The sequence below is a fragment of the Hippopotamus amphibius genome, chromosome 13 (genome assembly GCF_030028045.1).
Source record: "Hippopotamus amphibius kiboko isolate mHipAmp2 chromosome 13, mHipAmp2.hap2, whole genome shotgun sequence".
Lineage (NCBI taxonomy): Eukaryota > Metazoa > Chordata > Mammalia > Artiodactyla > Hippopotamidae > Hippopotamus > Hippopotamus amphibius.
In genome coordinates this window covers 35,397,535-35,417,694 of record NC_080198.1, presented here as the reverse complement: position 1 = coordinate 35,417,694, position 20,160 = coordinate 35,397,535, and the positions used below count along the sequence as shown (strand labels likewise).

Here is a 20,160-nt window from a genome sequence, read left to right as displayed (position 1 = left end):
CCTGAGTCTTCATTTACACCCCTACTCTTCATTTACACAAACAGGACTCTACTCCACAGTTAATTATAAGACCAGCTAGGACAGAGCTTAATAATGTTTCTTCATATTTAATAAAATGAAAAGAAACTAACCTCTTTTTTCTTCTTCTCGTTTTAGTTTATCCTCCTCTATTTCTTTTGGTAGTTTTTCCTTTTTCTCTTTCTCCACATCATTATGTAAATGTTTCGTGGTATAGCTGAGTGCTGGTGAAAGAAGGATCTCTCCATTTTTGCAGAGTTCATCACGAATTTTAATAAAAAACTGCTGAAGTTCTACCGCATCCTCATATATTTCAGAATCTGTCCTATAATAGCATCAACAGTATTTATTGACACACAAGCTGCTTCTTTTAAACACCCTGATTATATGTTAAAGCATTCTATGAAATGCTTCTATAATGCATTACTTGATAGAATGGTAACTTCCGTGCAGTTCTAATAAGAGTATCTCCTTAAAATCTGTTAGAAGAGAATCTGAAGTGTAATTTTACCTCGGTGAGCCACATGCTCACCAGTTCCCTTTTCCTTAAGGCTCACTGCCTGTAAAGCTCATGTAAAAAGAAAGGCCTCATACAGCTTCCTGGGGAGAAACATGGCCTGTTCATTAGCTGACTTTGGCAACAGAAGGGGGCTGCTAGAATCAAAGACTACACTAAGGCTCCACACTGTGTGCGACATTTACTTGCATCTAATCTTTGGATAGATTTTTACTTTCTCTTAGTTAAGGGCCCAACATATTGTATAAAGTATTAACAAAAGATTTAGCCCATTTTCTTATTTTTGGATCTATATCACGGTTGCTTAGGCTGGTAGGACTCAGTGAATATTTGAACCTAAACTGCAAAGTCCCGAGGGCATAGTAAAATGGTTACAGGCCTCAGAGTCAATGTTGATTTTAGTGTCCTAGAAATAACTACATAATTCTGGGGAACCAGCAGAGGCAACATAGTGAAAGATAGAAAGAAAAAAAAAATGATCTGTGTCATACTGAAAACTTTTAAAAGACTCTTTCCCCATTTATAAAATGAGAGGATTGGGCAAGATGAACTTCAGAATTTAGACTCAAAGAAATTTTATTACTATTTCTAATCGACTGTTGGTCTGAGGAAGGCTTAAAGATAATTCTATTAACTAAGAATACCAGGGTCTGAAAAATTATTCACAAAGGTAGCCAGAGACCAAGACTTAGCAGCAGTCATGGAGACATTCTGGTCAGGGGAGTGTGGATGGTGTAGCAAGCCTGGTGAGCTCCTTGCTGATACCAACCACTAGGAGCATCAAACCCGCGCAAAGCCTCCAGAATGCTTCTCACCAGCAAAGGTGAACTGGCAATCTAAAACACTGCTGATAACAACCTAAATGGATGTTTCTAGAAAGATTCTAAAATCTTTTTAGCGATGAAACTGTGCAGTACTTTCTGCATTCTGGATTTTAAAAGTTTTTTATTATGCATTATATCAAATTTACCACTATATGAGTGGAAATTAAGATTTTATGTAGTTTTTATATGTTGTAATATTTCTTCAAATAAATCTCTCCTATAAATCAAAAAAAAAAAAAATGCTAACACTTGTCAAAGGAAAGCAATAAAAATAAAACTGGCCAAGGAAAGAGATTCCTATGACACTATTTTGATGCCTATTTTCTGAATAGAGACTTCTGAAGACTTAGCTTGAAATTAACTTTACAAGAGCTTACAATTTTAAGTATAAAATTAAACTGAAAATGCACTTTTGATAATCCACGTTACATTGAAAGGGCAGATTCATAATCCTATCAAGTGCTCAGAATAGCATATAATTTATAAAACTTACAAACTTTATAAATTTGTATAAATTTGTTTACTTCTGATTTTTCTCCATTTAATATTTTCAGACCTTGGTTGGCCTCAGGTAACTGAAACTGCAGAAAGTGAAATTGCGGATTCAAAGGGGAATACTGCAAAGTCACCTTGGACTCTACCTACGAGGCCTCAAAAGCAAAAACTAACCATGTCAACAATGTGAGAAGGAAAAGAGCTCATTTCCTAGAGATACAAATCTGCTTAATTCTTAAAATAATCATGTCATCTATATAAGAAACAAATTTGCTAGCCATCTATACAAGAAACAAAGTTGCTAATAATCTAACAGACAAGTGTATCTTGGAAGCCTCACAGAACTAACCCCAAGATGTAACAGGGGTAGGGTAGGAGGGGCAGGGAGGAGAGGAGTGACTTTAGACTTGAGGACTATTTAAGTAAACTGAGAGCAAGAATGGAACTCTAATTCCATGAGAGCAGAGTTTGTTTGTTTTATCCACTGGTATATCCCATGTATCTAGAACATGCTCATAACTGGTAGCCACTCAAAAAACACTTGTTGAATAAATGAAAACAACTAATGAATAAATGAAAGCAGATTTTGACTATAAGATGTTCCACCATATTTCTCTTTATTTCTATCTACACTGTTGAAGAATAAGGACCATTTACTAAATGGGTCACTCAAGGGCCTCTCCAATTTGACCCCAACTCCACCTGTCTCTTGAACACACCATATTCGTTTCCTAACCCTATGTCTTTACTCACACCACTTACCTTGTCTGAATCCCACCCATTTTCCCATTCTTCTCTGACATCTCATGCCTTTTTAGAACGCTACTGCAGTTCCTTTACGCTACCACCTTTTACTAAATATCAAGTTGTTAAATGTTACCTCATGCTTGGAATTATTTTTCCCTAAGCATAGGCACCATCCCAACTGTCAGACTTTAAGCTCTTAGAGTGCAGAGCTCAAGCCTTATCATCCCTGGCCGTGCTCCATGACTGGTGTCTTGGTGACTGGCTCAGCAGCGGCTCTCTGCAGTGGGGAACAAGATGAGCCACCCCACGTACTAGTTGTGTGACTTTGGCAACTTATTTCTCTCTTGTCATGCACATCTCATATGCAAATTGGGAAGATTATCATCTACCTAGAAAGGCTATAATATGGGTTAGAGACTATCTACATAAAATACTTAGGGTGGTGCTTTACAAACGGCAGGCGCTCAACAGGAACAGCAAACATTACTTTTCATTTTTCTTTCAAGAACCAGAGCAAGCCCAGGCTTCACAGATTCCGCAGCTGGAACTACCCCATACCCACTGAGAAAAGGTCTAGCTCTCAGCATGATAGACTATAAGCTCCAGGAAAGAAAATTTTGTATTTTTAACTTTTTACATCCCCTCAGTGACCCCAAGAGCACATAGGAGACACACTATAACTGCTGAACTGAAATGGTTTTCACAGCTGAGTATATGCTATTGTTGTGTGGCAAATATACAGCATAGATTAAAATTAGAAGGGAATTTAAGTTTGACAGAAATTTTATTGCTTCTTTTTTTGGAACATTTAATGTCTGCAGAATGTACTTAAAAGTGACAAATCTGAGATTCAAAAGAGGCCTTTTGGGTATTTGAAATGACAATCAAATTTAAATCAGTCTAACCTCAGATCAGTATCTTAGACTTAATTTATTTAAAGCATGCTTGCATTGAACTCAAACTTTAAAGGAAAATCATATTACTAATTCAAAGCATTTTATCCTTTAAAAACACATGTTCTATGAAAGGCTATATTTTAAAAGTTTATGCTTTTGAATAGAACTTCAATTTTGTCTCATTCCTTCCCCTCACTGGCACTACTCTAGACAATTCAGTAGTGTGCCTTCCCTCCCCCACAGACTATACTTGCTCTAAGTTTTGGCTAATTAAAATTCAAATAGCACTCCACCAACTGTAATCATGTACCTATGCTGAAATAGCACATCAAAGCAAAATTCTTTCTTCTATTTTGCATTAAATGTCACAACTTCTAAAAAAGAAACGGCTTTGAAAACATACCGATTCATCCTTCTTGCCCTCTCCAATACTTCAAACATATGCTCTTGAAATAAATCGAGCCGCCGGTAGCGATTATTTTCAACATTTTTCCTAATTATGTCAAAAGTAAGAGGAGGTTTGTTTGGAAAGCTGGGATCCACAGCAGGAATTTCTGCTAAGGAATCACTGTAGCATCTTCCTTCATCATCCTGATGACTCATGACTGACACAAAAAGATTATGGATAAGCTCCTGAATCAGCAAGGTTACATTTGGGACATGAGAGTCCTCATCTCCTTCTAGGTCTCTCCGAGTCTCAAGCAGGACTTTGTGTAGCACAAGGGCATCTTTGTAGATCAAAGACTCAGGCTCATTGTATGTACAGGCATTGTTAAACATCATGACGAAGTCCTCAACCATGGAGTCTATATCTTGGTATTTGTTGGCCATCATGTGACTTCGAATTTTTTCCATGTCCATGGGCTTTTTAATGGTCAAATAGTAGTCAGGCAGCTCGGATCTGGAGGGAAGCCTCAGAAATATGGCACTGAGGCGGCGACCCCTCTTATCGGTATAGTTCTTTACAGCTTCATAGACTTCATTTAGTTTCTGCTGCATTGGAGTCATGTATTTTGATTTTTTAGGAGAAATACCACTCTTCCTACCTAAAGAAAGAGATTTATGTCAAATGGATAAAATAAAATAAATTAACCTAGATTTGTATATAGTTGGTAGCATAATCACAAGGAAGAGACTATTGCAAGTGATTTATGAAACAGTAACTAGCATGTTTCTAGTCAAATACATCCTATCAACAAAGAAAGAACTAGAAAAACAAACTGTTTTCTGTACTCATATCTTTGGTGGGAGAGTAAGTACTGTTATGTTGAGATAGTTGTGAATAAGGTAGAATAAAGGAAATGAGCAGCTATGTGACACTCTAATTTCATCTCCTATGGTATTTTCCTTGAGAACTGAGATTTTCATCAAAGGAGAAAAAGAGATAAAGATGTTAAAACAGAGGACACAATAAAAACCTTGTAGCTTTTACTCTCAATTGGGAGTATCAATGAACTTATGATGTATTTTCTCTTTAAATATAAAATACACACACACAAAATTTCTTAGCTCTATCCACTGAAAACTGTAGAAACAGTGACCAACCCAGTCACAGTATACCTCTATATAATTTTGACTATAAAGACTATAGTTTTAAAATACTGATTTCAAATACTACTGTTAGTAGCTCTTTGGCAAATGGCTGATTCTCAGTCTACACACGATGAGCCTCATATATCTTGAAACATTAGACAGTTAAGAATCTATCAATGATTTCTTACCATGGTCAGGTTAAAGGACCATAGCAGCCAGCCTAGGACAACGTAAGTATCAACTAGAACCATAATTGCAATGGGTTAAAACTCAGCAATATGTTTAAATCTAATAGTTCTTAATGATACATAAAAACAAACAATGGGGTAGATGTTGCAGGATTCTAGTAAACCGATGCATTATTTTCTTCATATTTCCTTATTTTGAAAACTGGCAAATAAAAGGGAGAAAAATCTAGCTTTTATTATTTCAAAAACCAAAATAATACACACTAACAAAAAAATCATACCACTGGGTAACCGAATACTGGATGAAGCAAAGTTTCTCTATATAGAAGTTTTCTAGTAGGTAAATGAGCAAGGAATGATAAACTATCACTATTTTACATCAATGAATTAAGTACCAATAGCTATTAACATAATTTAAAGAAATAACCAGATATTAGTGCCACCTGATGGAAGACACTATATCACCTCTGAAGTCAGTTTCAGAGGTGATATAGTGAAGGGAGGGGAGAATCAAATTTAAATCTAAATCTGATCAATTACCAATTTATAGGAACTACAAAGGACAAAAGAACATGTGAAACTATAGCAAAGGGATACAATTAGCAAAACCTAGACTGTGGGGGACTTCTCTGGTGGCCCAGCACTCTCAATGCAGGGGGCCTAGGTTCGATCCCTGGTCAGGGAACTAGATCCAACATACATGCCACAACTAAGAGTCTGCACACCACAACTAAGGAACCTGTGTGCTGCAACTAAGGAGCCAGTGAGCCGCAACTAAGGAGCCCATCTGCGACAACTAAGACCTGATGCAACCAAATTAAAAAGAAAAAAAAAATTAAAAACAAAAACAAAAAAACCTAGACTGTGGGAAACTATAGTACAAACCCAATTTCTTCAACAAACTGCATGGGGAAAAAAGAGAGATGGAGGGGAATTTATAGATTAAAAGAACTATCAATCAAATGCAAAGTGTGGACCTTATTTACCAAGTTGAAAAACTGAATCTAATCAAGCCTTTAAAGTTAACTTCCATTTATGAGAAATAAGGGAAATAAAGGAAAAAGTTAACTGACATCACAAGAAAGTGAACTGACTAATCTACAACTTTGGACTGTACAAGAAAGTGACCAGGTTTCTAGAGTCAATTGCATGGGATAAAAAAAAAACGAAGGGGGGCTGCTCTAAACTATGAGTTTAAGGATAAAACCATCAAATGTAGTATACAGAACTTAATTAGATCCTAATTTGAAGACACGAACTGTAAAAATACATTTGTGGGATAATCAGTAAAATTTGAAAATTTGTCAGGTATTAGATGAAACCAAGAAACTTCTAATTATGTTAGGTGTGACAATGACTTCATAGTTATTTAAGAAAATAGCTGCATATTTTAGAGATGCATAATAGCTATGTAGAAGTAAAATGACATGTTTTGATCTGGCTTAAAATAATTCAGAACAAAGAAAAAAGAAGGAAAAAAGAGAATATAGGAAATAAGTATGGCACAATCTTGATAAATGCTGAGTAACAGGTATAGACAGACAGGGATTTTGTGTACTATTCTTTATATTTGTATCTGTCTTGAATTTTTCATAATATAAAACTGAGAAATGAAAATTAACATTGCATGTTAAAATTTCCTTTCCCTGAACTTTAAAAAATATATATGTATTTATATATATTTAGATAGTTACCGTTAAAGTATCTGTCACTAGTTTCCTAACTCATTTAATTAATTCTAGTTCTAAAAGGCATTATGTCCCTAAAAATTAGAAGGTTTTCATTTCTGCAAAACCTTTTGCATGCTCTTACAATTCCATGAAAAGATAAATATTTGACACCACCACCATTATTTGCTTGGTATTTATTTTATTTAAATACTTCAAATAAGGCAGAAACCTCTTCTTTAGCCCAATGGTATTAATTGTTTTTGCTGTCTCTCTTCTCTCACAGTTTTGAACAAAACAACCAGCCACAGACTACACTCAAAAGACAGCCGAGTTAACTTACATTACGGTGGCTAGACATCTCTAACCTCTCAAATTCTGTCTAGGAAGAACTACTGGGACTCAGTTTTAATTCTAGTAATCAGCAAACAAACATATATAGAAAAAAAAGGAAGAAAAGAAAGAAAATCTGCCACTATACTCTTCCAGGCATCGCATGCAGAAAAAAATATCAATTCTTACTATTTAACATTTACAAAATGTCCACCACATTCAAAAAAGCAAACAAAATCTTTGACATTATATTCTGTTCCTCACATGCTTTTATATTTACTTAAAATACAGAAGAGAGTGCTTGAGAGGAAGTAAGAAACGCCATGCTGGAGTGCAGGTTCAGTTATAGTCACCAATTAATTAAATCTTATTTCAGTAAATCAGCAATCTATCCTTGACAGACTGAACTCAACTATGAAGTGTGAGGCTGCCTTACTCAGCTTGAGTTTGGGAGAAGCCATGTCATCGTCATCAGGCAGTGGGCCCAGCTCTTTCCTTTTATCCTTGAGTAATTTCTCCAGGATGTGCGCATCATTGTACACCTATATTTAATCACGATATAATTAAAATTATTTTCTAAGAAGCTTTCTATTGAAGTATATTATACATCCATAAAGAAGTTTTAAAAACACAGGATAGTTGAGAACTAAAGAAATAAAGCCTCAGACCACTACAGAGCAATAAAATCACATCTCTGTGGGGTGGGCCTTGGCTTCAATTGGTTTTGTTTAAAGTTTTCCAGGTGATTCTAATGTGTACCCATGCAGGCTAAAGTTTGAGAACTAATGTAGTAGAATCATTGCAAGTTTTTGCAGAAGTTCTGAAACATATTTACATGTGTTATTTCCTCATAAATCTCTCTTCTACTAGACCCTCAAGGTAGCAGACTTAGCTGAATGGAAATTAAATATTAAAAGTATCTGATAGGACTTCCTAGGTGGCGCAATGGTAAAGAATCTGCCTGCCAAGGCAGGAGACATGGGTTCGAGCCCTGCTCTGGGAAGATTCCACATGCCACGGAGAAACTAAGCCCGTGCGCCATAAAAAAAAAAAAAAAAAAAAAAAAAAAAAAAGTATCTGATAGTTGGAGAGAAACATCCCAAATATTATTAAAAGAGATTGAATACCAGTGTGTGTTCACAGCCTAGAATCTGATCTGTGAAAAGCAACAATCCCCGCTTAGGTTCTCTTTCTATGAAGACTGAGCCAAGGGTGGAAACATATAGCCAAGGACAAGGTTACTCACCCAATGGCTTCACCCCCACAGCTGCCTCCTCCCACTCCCCCCAACAAAGGCTCTCCTCTCTGACTGTCACCAGAGCAGAGAGGCTGAGGGAATAACTGACCTCTCTTCTTTGGCAACATCTCTTAAGAGTGGCTTTTTTCTCTACAAGTGGCAGACAAGTGGCACATTAGCCAATGACACTGAGGACAGTGTGAACCTCTATGGCAGAGAGAACCATTTCTTTGATCACAAGCACCCTCAGTGCCTACTTTATTTTATATTCAAAGTAATAGCATAGGAAAGCAAATAAATGATTTGAAAATGTACTTTTATTTCTGGAAGGCTTATAGTAGATAAAGGAAACTCAGAAAAGATCTATGTACCCCCAATCCACGTTCACTGTAGCATTATTTACAATAGTTAAGATACAGAAACAACCTATGAAGGGATAAAGAAAATGTTACACACACACAGGAATATTATTCAGCCATAAAAAGAATGAAATCCTGCCATTTGCGACAACATGGATGAATCTTGAGGGCATTATGCTAAGTGAAATAAGTTAAGGCAAAGAAAGACAAATACTGTATGATCTCACTTATATGGAATCTAAAAACACTCCCCACCCCACCCTCCCACCAAAAAAACCCCAAGCTCATAGATACACAGAACAGATTGGTAGCTGCCAGAGCTGGGGGTGGGGGGCAGGCAAAATGAGTGAAGGGGGTTAAAAGGTACAAACTTCCAGTTACAAACTAAGTAAGTCATGAGGATGTAATGTATGGTGACTAAAGTTAATAATACTGTATTGCGTATTTGACAGTTGCTAAGAGAGTAGATCTTAAAAGTTCTCACCACAAAAAAAAAAATTGTAACTACATATGGTGATGGATGTTAACTAGATTTACTGCAGTGATCATTTTGCGATATATACAAATATCAAACCACTATGTTGTACACTTGAAACATATGTCACTTATACCTCAACTAAAAAAATATAGCAGATAAAGGATATGAAATAGAAAAAATAATATGAAAGGAAGAATGTATCAGCTTTACTGATAACTAAAAATCAAGATGCTTCGTAACAAAATCGATTATTCAAAGGTGCATTATTGGAAATATCCTGATATTTATATAATCATACAATTTTAGAGACTATCCTTAGAGAAGTACGGCTATTGAGGATAGCGGTAATAATGATGATAAAAGATTTTAACGTCCTTGGCTTTCATTTGAGTGTCTGAATACCAGGCACTGTGGCACACACTCTGTAAACATTATCTCATTAAAATCCTACAACAGGGGCTTCCCTGGTGGTACAGTGGTTAAGAATCCGCCTGCCAATGCAGGGGACACGGGTTTGAGCCCTGGTCTGGGAAGATTCCACATGCCACGGAGCAACTAAGCCCGTGCACCACAACTACTGATCCCACATGCCACAACTACTGAAGCCCACAAGCCTAGAGCCCATGCTCCACAACCAGAGAAGCCACTGCAATGAGAAGCCCTCACACCACAACAAAGAGTAGCCCACGATATCCACAACTAAAGAAAGCCGGCACACAGCAATGAAGACCCAATGCAGACAAAAATAAAATAAAATAAATAATTAAAAAAAAAATTCCTATTAAAAAAAAATCATACAACAACCCTGACTCAAGTACTATTATTTTTTTTGATAAGCTCTTTATTGGAATATATTTGCTTTACACTCTTGTACAAGTTTTTGAGGTACACCAAAGTGAATCAGCTGTATTTATACATATATCCCCATATCCCCTCCCTCCCGTGACTCCCTCCCCCACTCCCTGTCCTGGCCCTCTAAGGCATCACCCATCATCAAGTTGATCTCCTTTTGTTATACAGCAACTTCCCACTAGCTACCTATTTTACAGTTGGTAGTGTAAATATGTCTATGCTACTCTCTCACTTTGTCCCAGCTTCCCCTTTGCCCTCCACCCCAGCCCCATGTCCTCAAGTCCATTCTCTACTTCTGCATCTCCACTCTTGCCCTGTCACTGGGTTCATCAGTACCATTTCTTCAGATTCCATATATATGTGTTAGCATATGGTATTTGTTTTTCTCTTTCTGGCTTACTTCACTCTGTATGACAGTCTCTAGGTCTATCCACCTCATTACATATAGTTCAATTTCATTCTTTTTTATGGCTGAGTAATATTCCATTGTATATATGTGCCACATCTTCTTTATCCATTCTCAAGTACTATTATTATCCCCATTTTACAGATGAGGATGAGGCTCAGAAAAGACAAATTACTTACACAGGGACTGACAGAGCAGGATTCAAATCTAGGATGTCAGATTACAGTTGACGCTCTGAATCCACAGACCCACTTGAGCATCTGTGGATTTTGGTAACTGCAGGGGTCCTGGAACCAATCCCCCCAATACTGATGGATAACTGTACAAAGTATAAACTTTTAACCTTTACAATGTCCTGCCTCCCATTTTAAATAATTAAGAAAAGACAAAATATCAAGCTAGTCACCGAGAAAAGTAAGCTTAAGTTAGGCCTCTAGACCTGGTCTCTCAAGACCAAAAGAAAATGTACCTCACTCCAGGGATTCCCACACAGCCTTACCTGGGAGCCCTCCTCGTTGTAGTGCCTGGCATTCCGGAACATCAGCTTCATGTCTTCTATCATTCCCTCTTCCCCTGCATATTTGTCATTACGAATGTTATGCTCAATTATTTTCAAGTCCATTGGCTCCAAGATGATTTTATAGTAATCAGGATAGTCCTTTTTGGATGGTTTAACCATAAACAGATCACAAAGTCTTCTGCCTGAACCTGGCTCACGAGCTTCAAGAACAACATTGAATAAGATTTTCATTCGCTGCTTTCTAATGTTCTTTTTACTGTTGGGGGGGGGTGGAGGGAGAAAAGGGGAAAAATGAGAACAGGTTCAGTTTTCTTTATACAAGGATGAACATGAAACACAACAAATTAATCTTGTGGGCAGGTGCTCCATAATGATTATAATGTATTGACTATGTATGGCACAAACACAGTAAACATGCTGGAAGCTATAAGCAAACATTAGGAAATTTTCCAAAATAGTTAAAACAGTGACTCTGGCAGGAGCACCCAAGAACACCAGACAAACCTGTTTAGAATATTTATGAAATGCAATGCTTGAAAAAAGTTCTTGTCTAATGCCAAAGAAAGTGAAATTCTATTACCAACTGAAATATATTTTTTTTAAAAAACAGCAAAAGTGGAATAAAACTGCTGATTACCTACTGTTACTAACAGTTCTCCCTTAAACAAACAAACAAACAAACACACACAAAGAGAAGTGTTCCATCTCCTAAGACAACCATTCCTGAACACCTGCATATCCTGGTAACCAGAACACAAAGGGAGGCTGTAAGCCAAACTAGTATCTCTATAGTGGGTACAAGCCTCTCATGCATTTATCCTGGCAGGGTCACTCCCTGCTCCCTCCCTCCTCCAGCATTATTCCGCAATTCCAACCTAGCTTAAAGAATAAATGGTCTGTGATTCAGCTAAGCTCTTGAGTAAATTTTCATCCTTGAATATGAATCTTTGTTCTCCAAATTCCCCCAGTGAGATGTGACACTAGGAAACAGACGTGAGTGCTACAGAACAAAGTATAAGGGACTACAGATTGGAACCTGAGTTACAAAAAGGCCCAAGAGAACATATGGACTAGCTTCCCAATTATTGAGGAAATTAGCTCAGAGAGCCTAAATGACTTGCCCAGAGTGAGTTGTCCAATGAATTTTATTAGAAGAGATGACCTTCCAATACAATTTCTGGCCCACTATCTATACGGCCTCGGGACCCAGATAAAGAAATTCTAGCCAGACTCAAACCAGCAGTCTCTGAGGTAGGTAATAAAAATAAATGACATGTGACAATTTCTATTCAGCAAACACTTACTAAGATCCTACAGTGTAGCACTTAGAGGTAAATATTTTCTATCCATTTCCTATTTTATAAATGGAAGGAAGTTCATTCCTGAAGCAAACTACGTGGCCAAATCGGTCTCCTAGTCCAGTCCTCTGGCCACTCAATCTACCGCTGGGTCATAAAGAAGCCAAAAGCTAGATATTTTCTCTACGAGGTTTAAAATATATATATATTTTAAAAAAGAAACATAACTCACGTAAAGAAAATAAATATATACCCTATGTGAAGATTTTAAAATGTCTCAAAAATGCATATCTTCCTAACATCATGGAGCTCAACGCAACCTAAAAGTGATCCAATCAGGAGATCAAAAGGACTCCCATTTCCTAGGGCTGTGAACATCCTTGTCACCTGTGTCTTCACTCAGGCCTGCTCACTTCCCTCGGTGGCCCTGGGATCATTCCTGCCATATCCTCCTCTCAGTATTTTTGTGTCTATGTAAGTGATTGTTAGATGATGGCAATCTAGGAGAAGTCTCCTCTAGTGCAAACTATTTCTCCAAAGAGGCATCCTCAGGTGATGATGTGAGAGGAAGAGTTCTCTCAGTCCAGGACCTCAGCAAGTGAATAATGGAAAGGGAATGTGGGACAAAGCTCCAACATCAGAGGGCTCCACATCTGGGCAGAGATTAGAACACAGATGACTTTAGCCTTCAAGAAGCCTCTAAAGAAAAATTTCAGAACCTGAATTTGATATCACAGAATTTGATGACTGCTCTAGTAACTGAAATTTACTGCTTTAGGACTTCTAACACTAATAGTATCCTTTCTCCATCTGTATCATTCACTTTACAAGAGTGATGTGTAACTGGTTTCCATCCTCAAAGGCAAGCAAAACTTTTGTTATTAAGGTCCTATGATCTTCTCTGAACTAATCTAGTTTTGTTATTTTATTTACATTTTTCCAGCCTTATACTGCCTTTGAGATTGAGAACCACTGGCCCATTACTTTTAACCTGACTGCCAGAAAAACTGAGAGCTAAACTTCATATTCTTTTACAACTGTATTAGCTTGGGTGGCTGGTATATTTGCTTTACCCATTTCCAGTATGATGCTGAACCTTATTATATCCACACTTTTGAAAGTAACTTCAAATACTTTTTGAAATGAGATAAACTCTACATTATACAAAGACAGCTACCATATTTCCCTATTTGATACTTTCTGGTTACTGTTTTCAATGTCCCTTTGATTTTTAGATTCTTCTTAGAACCCCTCTATTCATCCTACCTCTCTTCCTCCCTCAGATTATTAATTATAGTTTGTTCACTCTTCCCTATTTTGGAAAAGGTGCATAAAATTAAATCCCAGACCTTGTAACTGGCACACTCATTCTTTTTTAATCAGCACCTGTGAACATACTTAGGTAAAATACACCTTAAGGGGGTTCAAAACCAAGGTTGTTCATCATTATGCACTTACGGGTGCCATATGCACAGGGACATCAATTCAGATCACACACACTTATAATAAACATACAGTTTTAGAAGTTTACAAGAGATGGGCTATAAATGGTCCAATGCTAACAAAATCAATATATTACAACAATTTTCCAATAAAAGAGAGTCAAGTGTCTTGAGAAACGGGTGCTTTTTCTAATTTGCACAAAGATTATGAGCTAGTAGAGGCTTCGCTCTGAATTCCTGATTTTCCACGACCACCACAGTACCATCCTCCTGACCCCGAAACTCAGCCTAAAACACCGGAATCAACATCACTTTTTGTCTCTCCTAGTTTATCACCAAGTCCTAGAGGACCTCCATAGCCCTTCTAGATCTGATCTTTCCTTTTAATTTTTCACGCCATGGTGTTAGTCCTAACTTTCATAGTTTGTGGCTGATCACTTCCTCAAATGTCCTCATCATTATTCTTCCTGTGAAGCTATTATTTATTATGGATTTGTACTTGGATATACACACAAAATTCCTATTAATAGTTACAGCGAACAGTTCTACCACATGCCAGGGACTATGCTAAGCACTATCATTTAATCCTTAAACTCTGAGAACCAGGTACAATTATTATCCCAACTTTGCAGATGTAAAAACAGAGGCTTAGTGACTCAAGTGAATACCTAAGGCTATAAAGTGAGTAATCAGAATTGAAACTTGCATCAGCTGATAATCACCAGGCTGCTTTTATCATCCAAGTGGATGATAAGAAGTTAGTTCTTACCAAGGGCCTCTCTAATCAAAGTCAACCTTGCTCACAGGCTTCAAGGTCTCCCAGCATTTAACCTCCTGGCCCTAGACCTTCAGTAGCACCTGCTATGACGCTAAGTAAACCCAAAGGTTCTTTCTTTTACAAGCCTTTCTATAGTTCATCTTCAAGCCTTCAAGGAATAAAATCCGTTTATTCATCTTTTTAATGAGTTTCCCAGACTAGTAACATCTGACTAAAAACAAAATGAAAGCTACTATGTCTTGATGTCAACGGGAAAGACTTCCAGAAAATAATAAGAACTACATTTAGTAAGTACTCACTGCATCCAGGCCCAGTTCCATGGGCTTTAAACATATTAAGCAATCAGATCCTCACAGCAATCATATGTAGGTATTGTCATCAACTCCTTTTTCAGATGAGGATATTGACATGAGGCTCAGATCAAAGAGCTGATAAAAACAACTGGGATTTGAACTTGGGCAGTCAGGCTCTAGAGCTCGGGGTTATAACACTACTCCACGATGCCCCACATTTTTATTTCTTCTACTACTACCCAGAACCAGTGCCATCTAGAACGAATGATATAAAAGAAATACAATCCATGGTCTTTTTCTTAAATTTACCATCTAAGAAAACTTTAGGAAAATATTAGGAAGAAGATAATAACACAGTAATTTTGTAGAGTGGACTACATATGGTAGCAACATGTAGATAACTTTAGAACATCTAACTTTCAAGGAAAAGCGTGATAGGGAAATCACATTTCCTAATGCTATTTGGGCAATCACACAACATTTCCATAGAACTATACAACTGTGAACCTTACACAATTATTTTACTACAGTGCTTCCACATAATTTCATTTGTTTTCAACCTGCCTCTTTTCCTGGCCAATAAACTCCTGGAAGGTAGAGGTGATGACTTTATGACCTATAAGAGCACAGTCTGGTGTTCCGCAAACAAATGCCACTCCATGAATGCCAGATGGCAAAGGTGAAAATAAAAGCACCACACAATGATTACTAGAACTATAACATGGCAACTTACGGGCTGTTTTTAAAATCATAAGTAACATGCAAAAGAATGGGTGCTTTTAAAGAAATAAAACATGGACAGATCAGAGACTGGAGAAATGTATTCATGCTCAAGAAGCACTAACCCAATGCATAGATGCCAACACAGACTGACATCACTTGGATTGTCAACACTGATTATGATCCCTCCACCATCCCCCAATCTGTAAAAGACAATCAGCACCCGCCAGCCCCTGGACACTGGCAACGCCACCATATTCTCAGCCTCTCTACTTCTGCTGCAGACGCACAGCCATAATGACTGGTGTGGGGGCTTACTGCCCCTGGCAAAGCTGGCAACAAATTAAGACTCCTGAATATATCTAGGCTAATTCTCGATTTATTTTACTAGCTATACTTCTAAACTATACTTACTGCTTTCTCTATTCATAAAATAAACTAGCATCCAAATAAAAACTATTATTTCACATGCTTAAGGCTGCACTTTTCACCTAATCAGTACTGACCATGCCACAGAAGTTACACTTTAAAAAAAAATGTTTATGCATAAAAAAGGACTGCACACCTGGATAGCCTCCTGAGACCCAACATCTCACTGTCAAGAGTGTTCCTGGGAAAGCAGAAACAAACATTACATGTGAAAAGAAACAAAACAAGCAACACTGGAGGTCATGTATAAACCAAATATGGTTGAGAAAAAAGAGGATTATGCAATCCAAAGGATAAAAGGATTTAAGAATACTTGAAACATTTCAACATGGAAGACAGCAGGTGGATTTTTGGCTAGAGGGGTTGGGGAGAAGAATGCATTCCCAGAATGAAGAGAACACACCTGCAGTAATTTTTCTCACAATCTTTGATATGAAAAAAATAAGGCAGAGACAGAATCATACATAATACTTAGGAGTCAAGTCAAGTGGTACTTGGAAAACCTGGCCCTGACTTCTCTGGATAAGCTTAACTTAACCTACTAGGGCTGTCATGTTTGCCTGAATTCTGGAGAAGTCTACTTCATATTATCAAAACCTCTTAATATAACTATCTTCTAAAAGGCTCATTATTTCCTTTGTCACAGTCCAAAGTATAGGACCTGCTTCTCTCAACCTCTTAATGTGTGCTCATGCCTGTATTTCAAACCCAGGTACATTATTTTCTTGCTTTAGCTATGATTTATATATGTTTTTCTCTTCTATTTTTCACTTCATTAAACAAAACACTTCCTAGGAAACCTGTGCACAGAAAAACTTTTTGTCGAAAGTGGGATTTTATTATTTCAAGAACATAATGCTTAGTTTTCTTTTTATTGGAGATTTGAGAGTAATAACTTTCATTTAATCTACTTGGGTTGTCCCACAAAGTACAAGCCACAGAGATTTTTTACGGATCTGACCTGCGCTAATGCTTCCTTGGAACTGTTTTCTTCACACTCAACTATTTTAAGATCTCTCTTTTCATTCAGTGTTGGCACCAACTGTACCATCACTTTTGCCTCCATTACCTTCTTTTGCCTGAGAAGTTTTTATCTTTGATTGGTGACTGATCTGGAAAACACAGGTGATGCTGTAGTAGTTATATAATTACACTCAAAGATGTTCTTGATTTGATGTCTCTGATCTGGTTTCACATTTTTCCTCCGTTGTCCCTGGTATAACAAGGAATTAAGAACTTGGAAGGATGAAATTCATATGCCAGTAATGGAGGAGACTCACATCTCAGGGCACACCAATCAATTTAGTTACCTTGGCATAGCACAGCAAAGATATTTTCAAAGCTAAAAAAATTTCCCACATGCTATTTATAGGGAAAGACAAGACAGCTTCTCTTTTCTAAACCACTTTCTAAAATCCTCTGGTCTCAGTGGATCTACTAATACATGAACAGAACTGTATTAATAGTTACTAATGACTTCTTCATTCAGTTTTCAATGTCAAGCCCTGCTATCAGTGATGAGCTTATTCCCTGTTTAAGGTGTCCTCCCTGCTGTTACAAAGATGGTGAGACAGTTAAGGCTGAGGAAGAATATGGTGCTCCACAAAGATCAAGCCAGAGAAACTACACGTGGGAGGCGCAGACAAAAGAGATGGTCTTGCATGATTCTTTATAGAAGTCCAGCTTTAGAATCTCACAGTAAGGTCCCCTTCCATAAAACCCATGAGAAAAAGGAAGGGTTAGGAAAATTGAGAGAAAGGTTAGAAAGAAAAGAAAACCAAATATCTAGCTTAACCTTTTATAAACTACAAGAAGTTATGATTTGGTATTTTACAATCTGACATCCTTAAAATGGCAAATAAAGATCAGATTAACAAGGGGAAAAAAGGGGACTCACTTCACTATAGTGGCAGTACCAATTTTTTGGTAATACACCATGTAGAAATTACCTAAATTAGATTTAAGGGGCATTCTTAAAATGCCACATTAAAACAAAAATAACCTGGACAGCGAAAAGAATAACATGCTTTGCCAAGCTACATAAGTAGTTGTTATTTTTATCTATGTTATCTAAAACCAATATGGTACAAAAAAAGCACTAATCATACAATTTACAAATGAATCTTTAAATGTTATAAAACATTTAAAGCTTATAAGATAATTCATACTTGACACCTTAAAGAAACATTTTTCTGCACTTAAATCTAAAACAAAAGTAGAAACTGACATGTTTCCAGCTGTAAGAAGAGTATATACCTTTTTCTTTTGGCACTACCAGTATCAGAGGTTGCTGAAGAAATCATGCTGTCTCCATCCTCAATGTCGTCTCTCCTGGCAAGCTCCTTCTTCTTTGCCTAAAACAGAGCAGACCCTGAGAGTCAACCTCACTCTGCTGGACACTTCTAGAACATATGAATATTAAAGAGCTAGACACATCAGATTCAGGCAGGAAGATACAAACACATGTAGGATACACAAAATCAAATGGAGTCACTAAATGTTTTCAATAACCCAATTTAACAAAAGCTTACATGACAGAAAGGTAGGTTTAAAAAAAAAAGGGATCCAGAGAGTTGAGGGATCAACTTTAGCTCAGTTGTATTTAAGACTCATTAAAAGCACGGAGGCAAACTGTAGGTGCATCCTGCCCCAGTGGCCATATTTAAGTAAAGCCAACTCAAAGACAGCCGTTAGCACCCTTGACTTAAGCAACAGTGTGACTAAGAAGAAAGTTTAATGTGAGAGGTGAAATAAGATCTACTTTTCAACACATGCATTTTTAAAGACCTTCTGCCAAACAGAGCTAAAGACCAACCACAGCAGACTTAAGGAATATATACAGAGTACTGAAAAGGAAATTCTGAAATCCCTAGCACTGATCACAGTGTTGACCATACAAAAATGGAGATTCTGCAAGTGATCTAAAATAGTTTTTGTTGCTTCCTTGCTCTGAGATGCTCTTTTCAGAAAGATTCTATCAAAAACTGACAAGTAGACACAACTTGTATTTCATATCCATGCCCTTTTTTCCTCAAAACACCTAGATGACTCATGGCCTCAGATGCCTTCCAAGGTGTGCTCTCAGAAAGGACTCAATAAACTCATGGACACTGTACCAGCCTTAAGATGTCCCTTCTTCCTAGGACCAACCCTACCTTACCAGAGACAGAGTCTAGAACCAAAGAAATAAAATCTAAATGACAGAATATCATCTGTGATTGCAAGGAAACTTCCTGACATCCCTAAAATTACTCCCCAAGGACAAATCCCTGTCTTCTTCCACTCACACAGCTAACCCAGTCTAAACTATTATTTCTACTCTACATGGTCCTGAAAACTCTTAAAAAAATATTCAGCAGTACTTGTGGCTGAAATGAACGACATGATATTGCTGGAGGGAAATCACGTAACTTTCTTTTTCTTTAAGAACTTTTATTGAGAAACAACTGACATACAATAAACTGCATACATTTAAAGTGTACAATTTGATCTTTTTTTTCTTATTAGTAATGTAAATATGGCAATTCCAATCTCCCAATTCATCCCACCCCAGCCCCACCCCGGCTTTCCTCACTTGGTGTTCTCTACATCTGTGACTCTACATCTGTGACTCTGGGAAATCACGTAGCTTTAAAGAACATAATCAAAATGCGTAAAATTATTTCAATTATACATACAACAACTTAGCAAAATCAAGAAATTATACCTGCATGACTTGCTGCAGTTTTAGAACTCGCTTGTAGATGGCTGAGTTGGGAACATTATAGCGTTTGGCATTTTCAAACATTAAATTCAGGTCACACTCCAAATGATCTAAAGTTTCATATTCTTGGTTCTTTAGCTTTGTTCTGTAAAAGACAAACACACGTCTAAGAATCTTCCATTATGAAAATTATGAAACATGCTTCCTGAAAGTCCAGTACAAAAATTCTGACAAGCACCACAAGGTATCTTTACCAGTGATACTGATTAGCGGCCAGGAAGTGACAATTTCAAAATACAAAGTGAAGTGGCAAAAACACCATTATATTTAGGCAATATGACAATTTAACTGAAAATCCAAAAGAATACAACACTATAAGAAGTAAGAAGAGAACCTAGTATGGTAGTTGAATACAAGGTAAATATAT

The 20,160-nt window shown here is 37.1% G+C and overlaps 1 protein-coding gene across 16 annotated transcripts in view; it reads right to left on the bottom strand.

The window, feature by feature from the left end:
* The window catches only part of PBRM1 (polybromo 1), a 119,035-nt gene that overhangs the window by 44,878 nt on the left and 53,997 nt on the right, over positions 1–20,160 (bottom strand). For 11 of the 16 annotated variants that reach the window (XM_057704931.1, XM_057704928.1, XM_057704926.1 and 8 more), the window contains 7 exons: positions 19,737–19,878; positions 18,287–18,384; positions 16,167–16,211; positions 11,050–11,326; positions 7,655–7,760; positions 3,901–4,543; positions 132–343 (listed from right to left, as the gene is read on the bottom strand). In XM_057704931.1, coding sequence (XP_057560914.1) covers positions 132–343; positions 3,901–4,543; positions 7,655–7,760; positions 11,050–11,326; positions 16,167–16,211; positions 18,287–18,384; positions 19,737–19,878 — 1,523 coding nt within the window. Of the gene's footprint in view, positions 1–131; positions 344–3,900; positions 4,544–7,654; positions 7,761–11,049; positions 11,327–16,166; positions 16,212–17,099; positions 17,216–18,286; positions 18,385–19,736; positions 19,879–20,160 lie in introns of those variants that run through there. The other 5 variants (XM_057704927.1, XM_057704936.1, XM_057704939.1 and 2 more) reach the window with 2 other exon arrangements.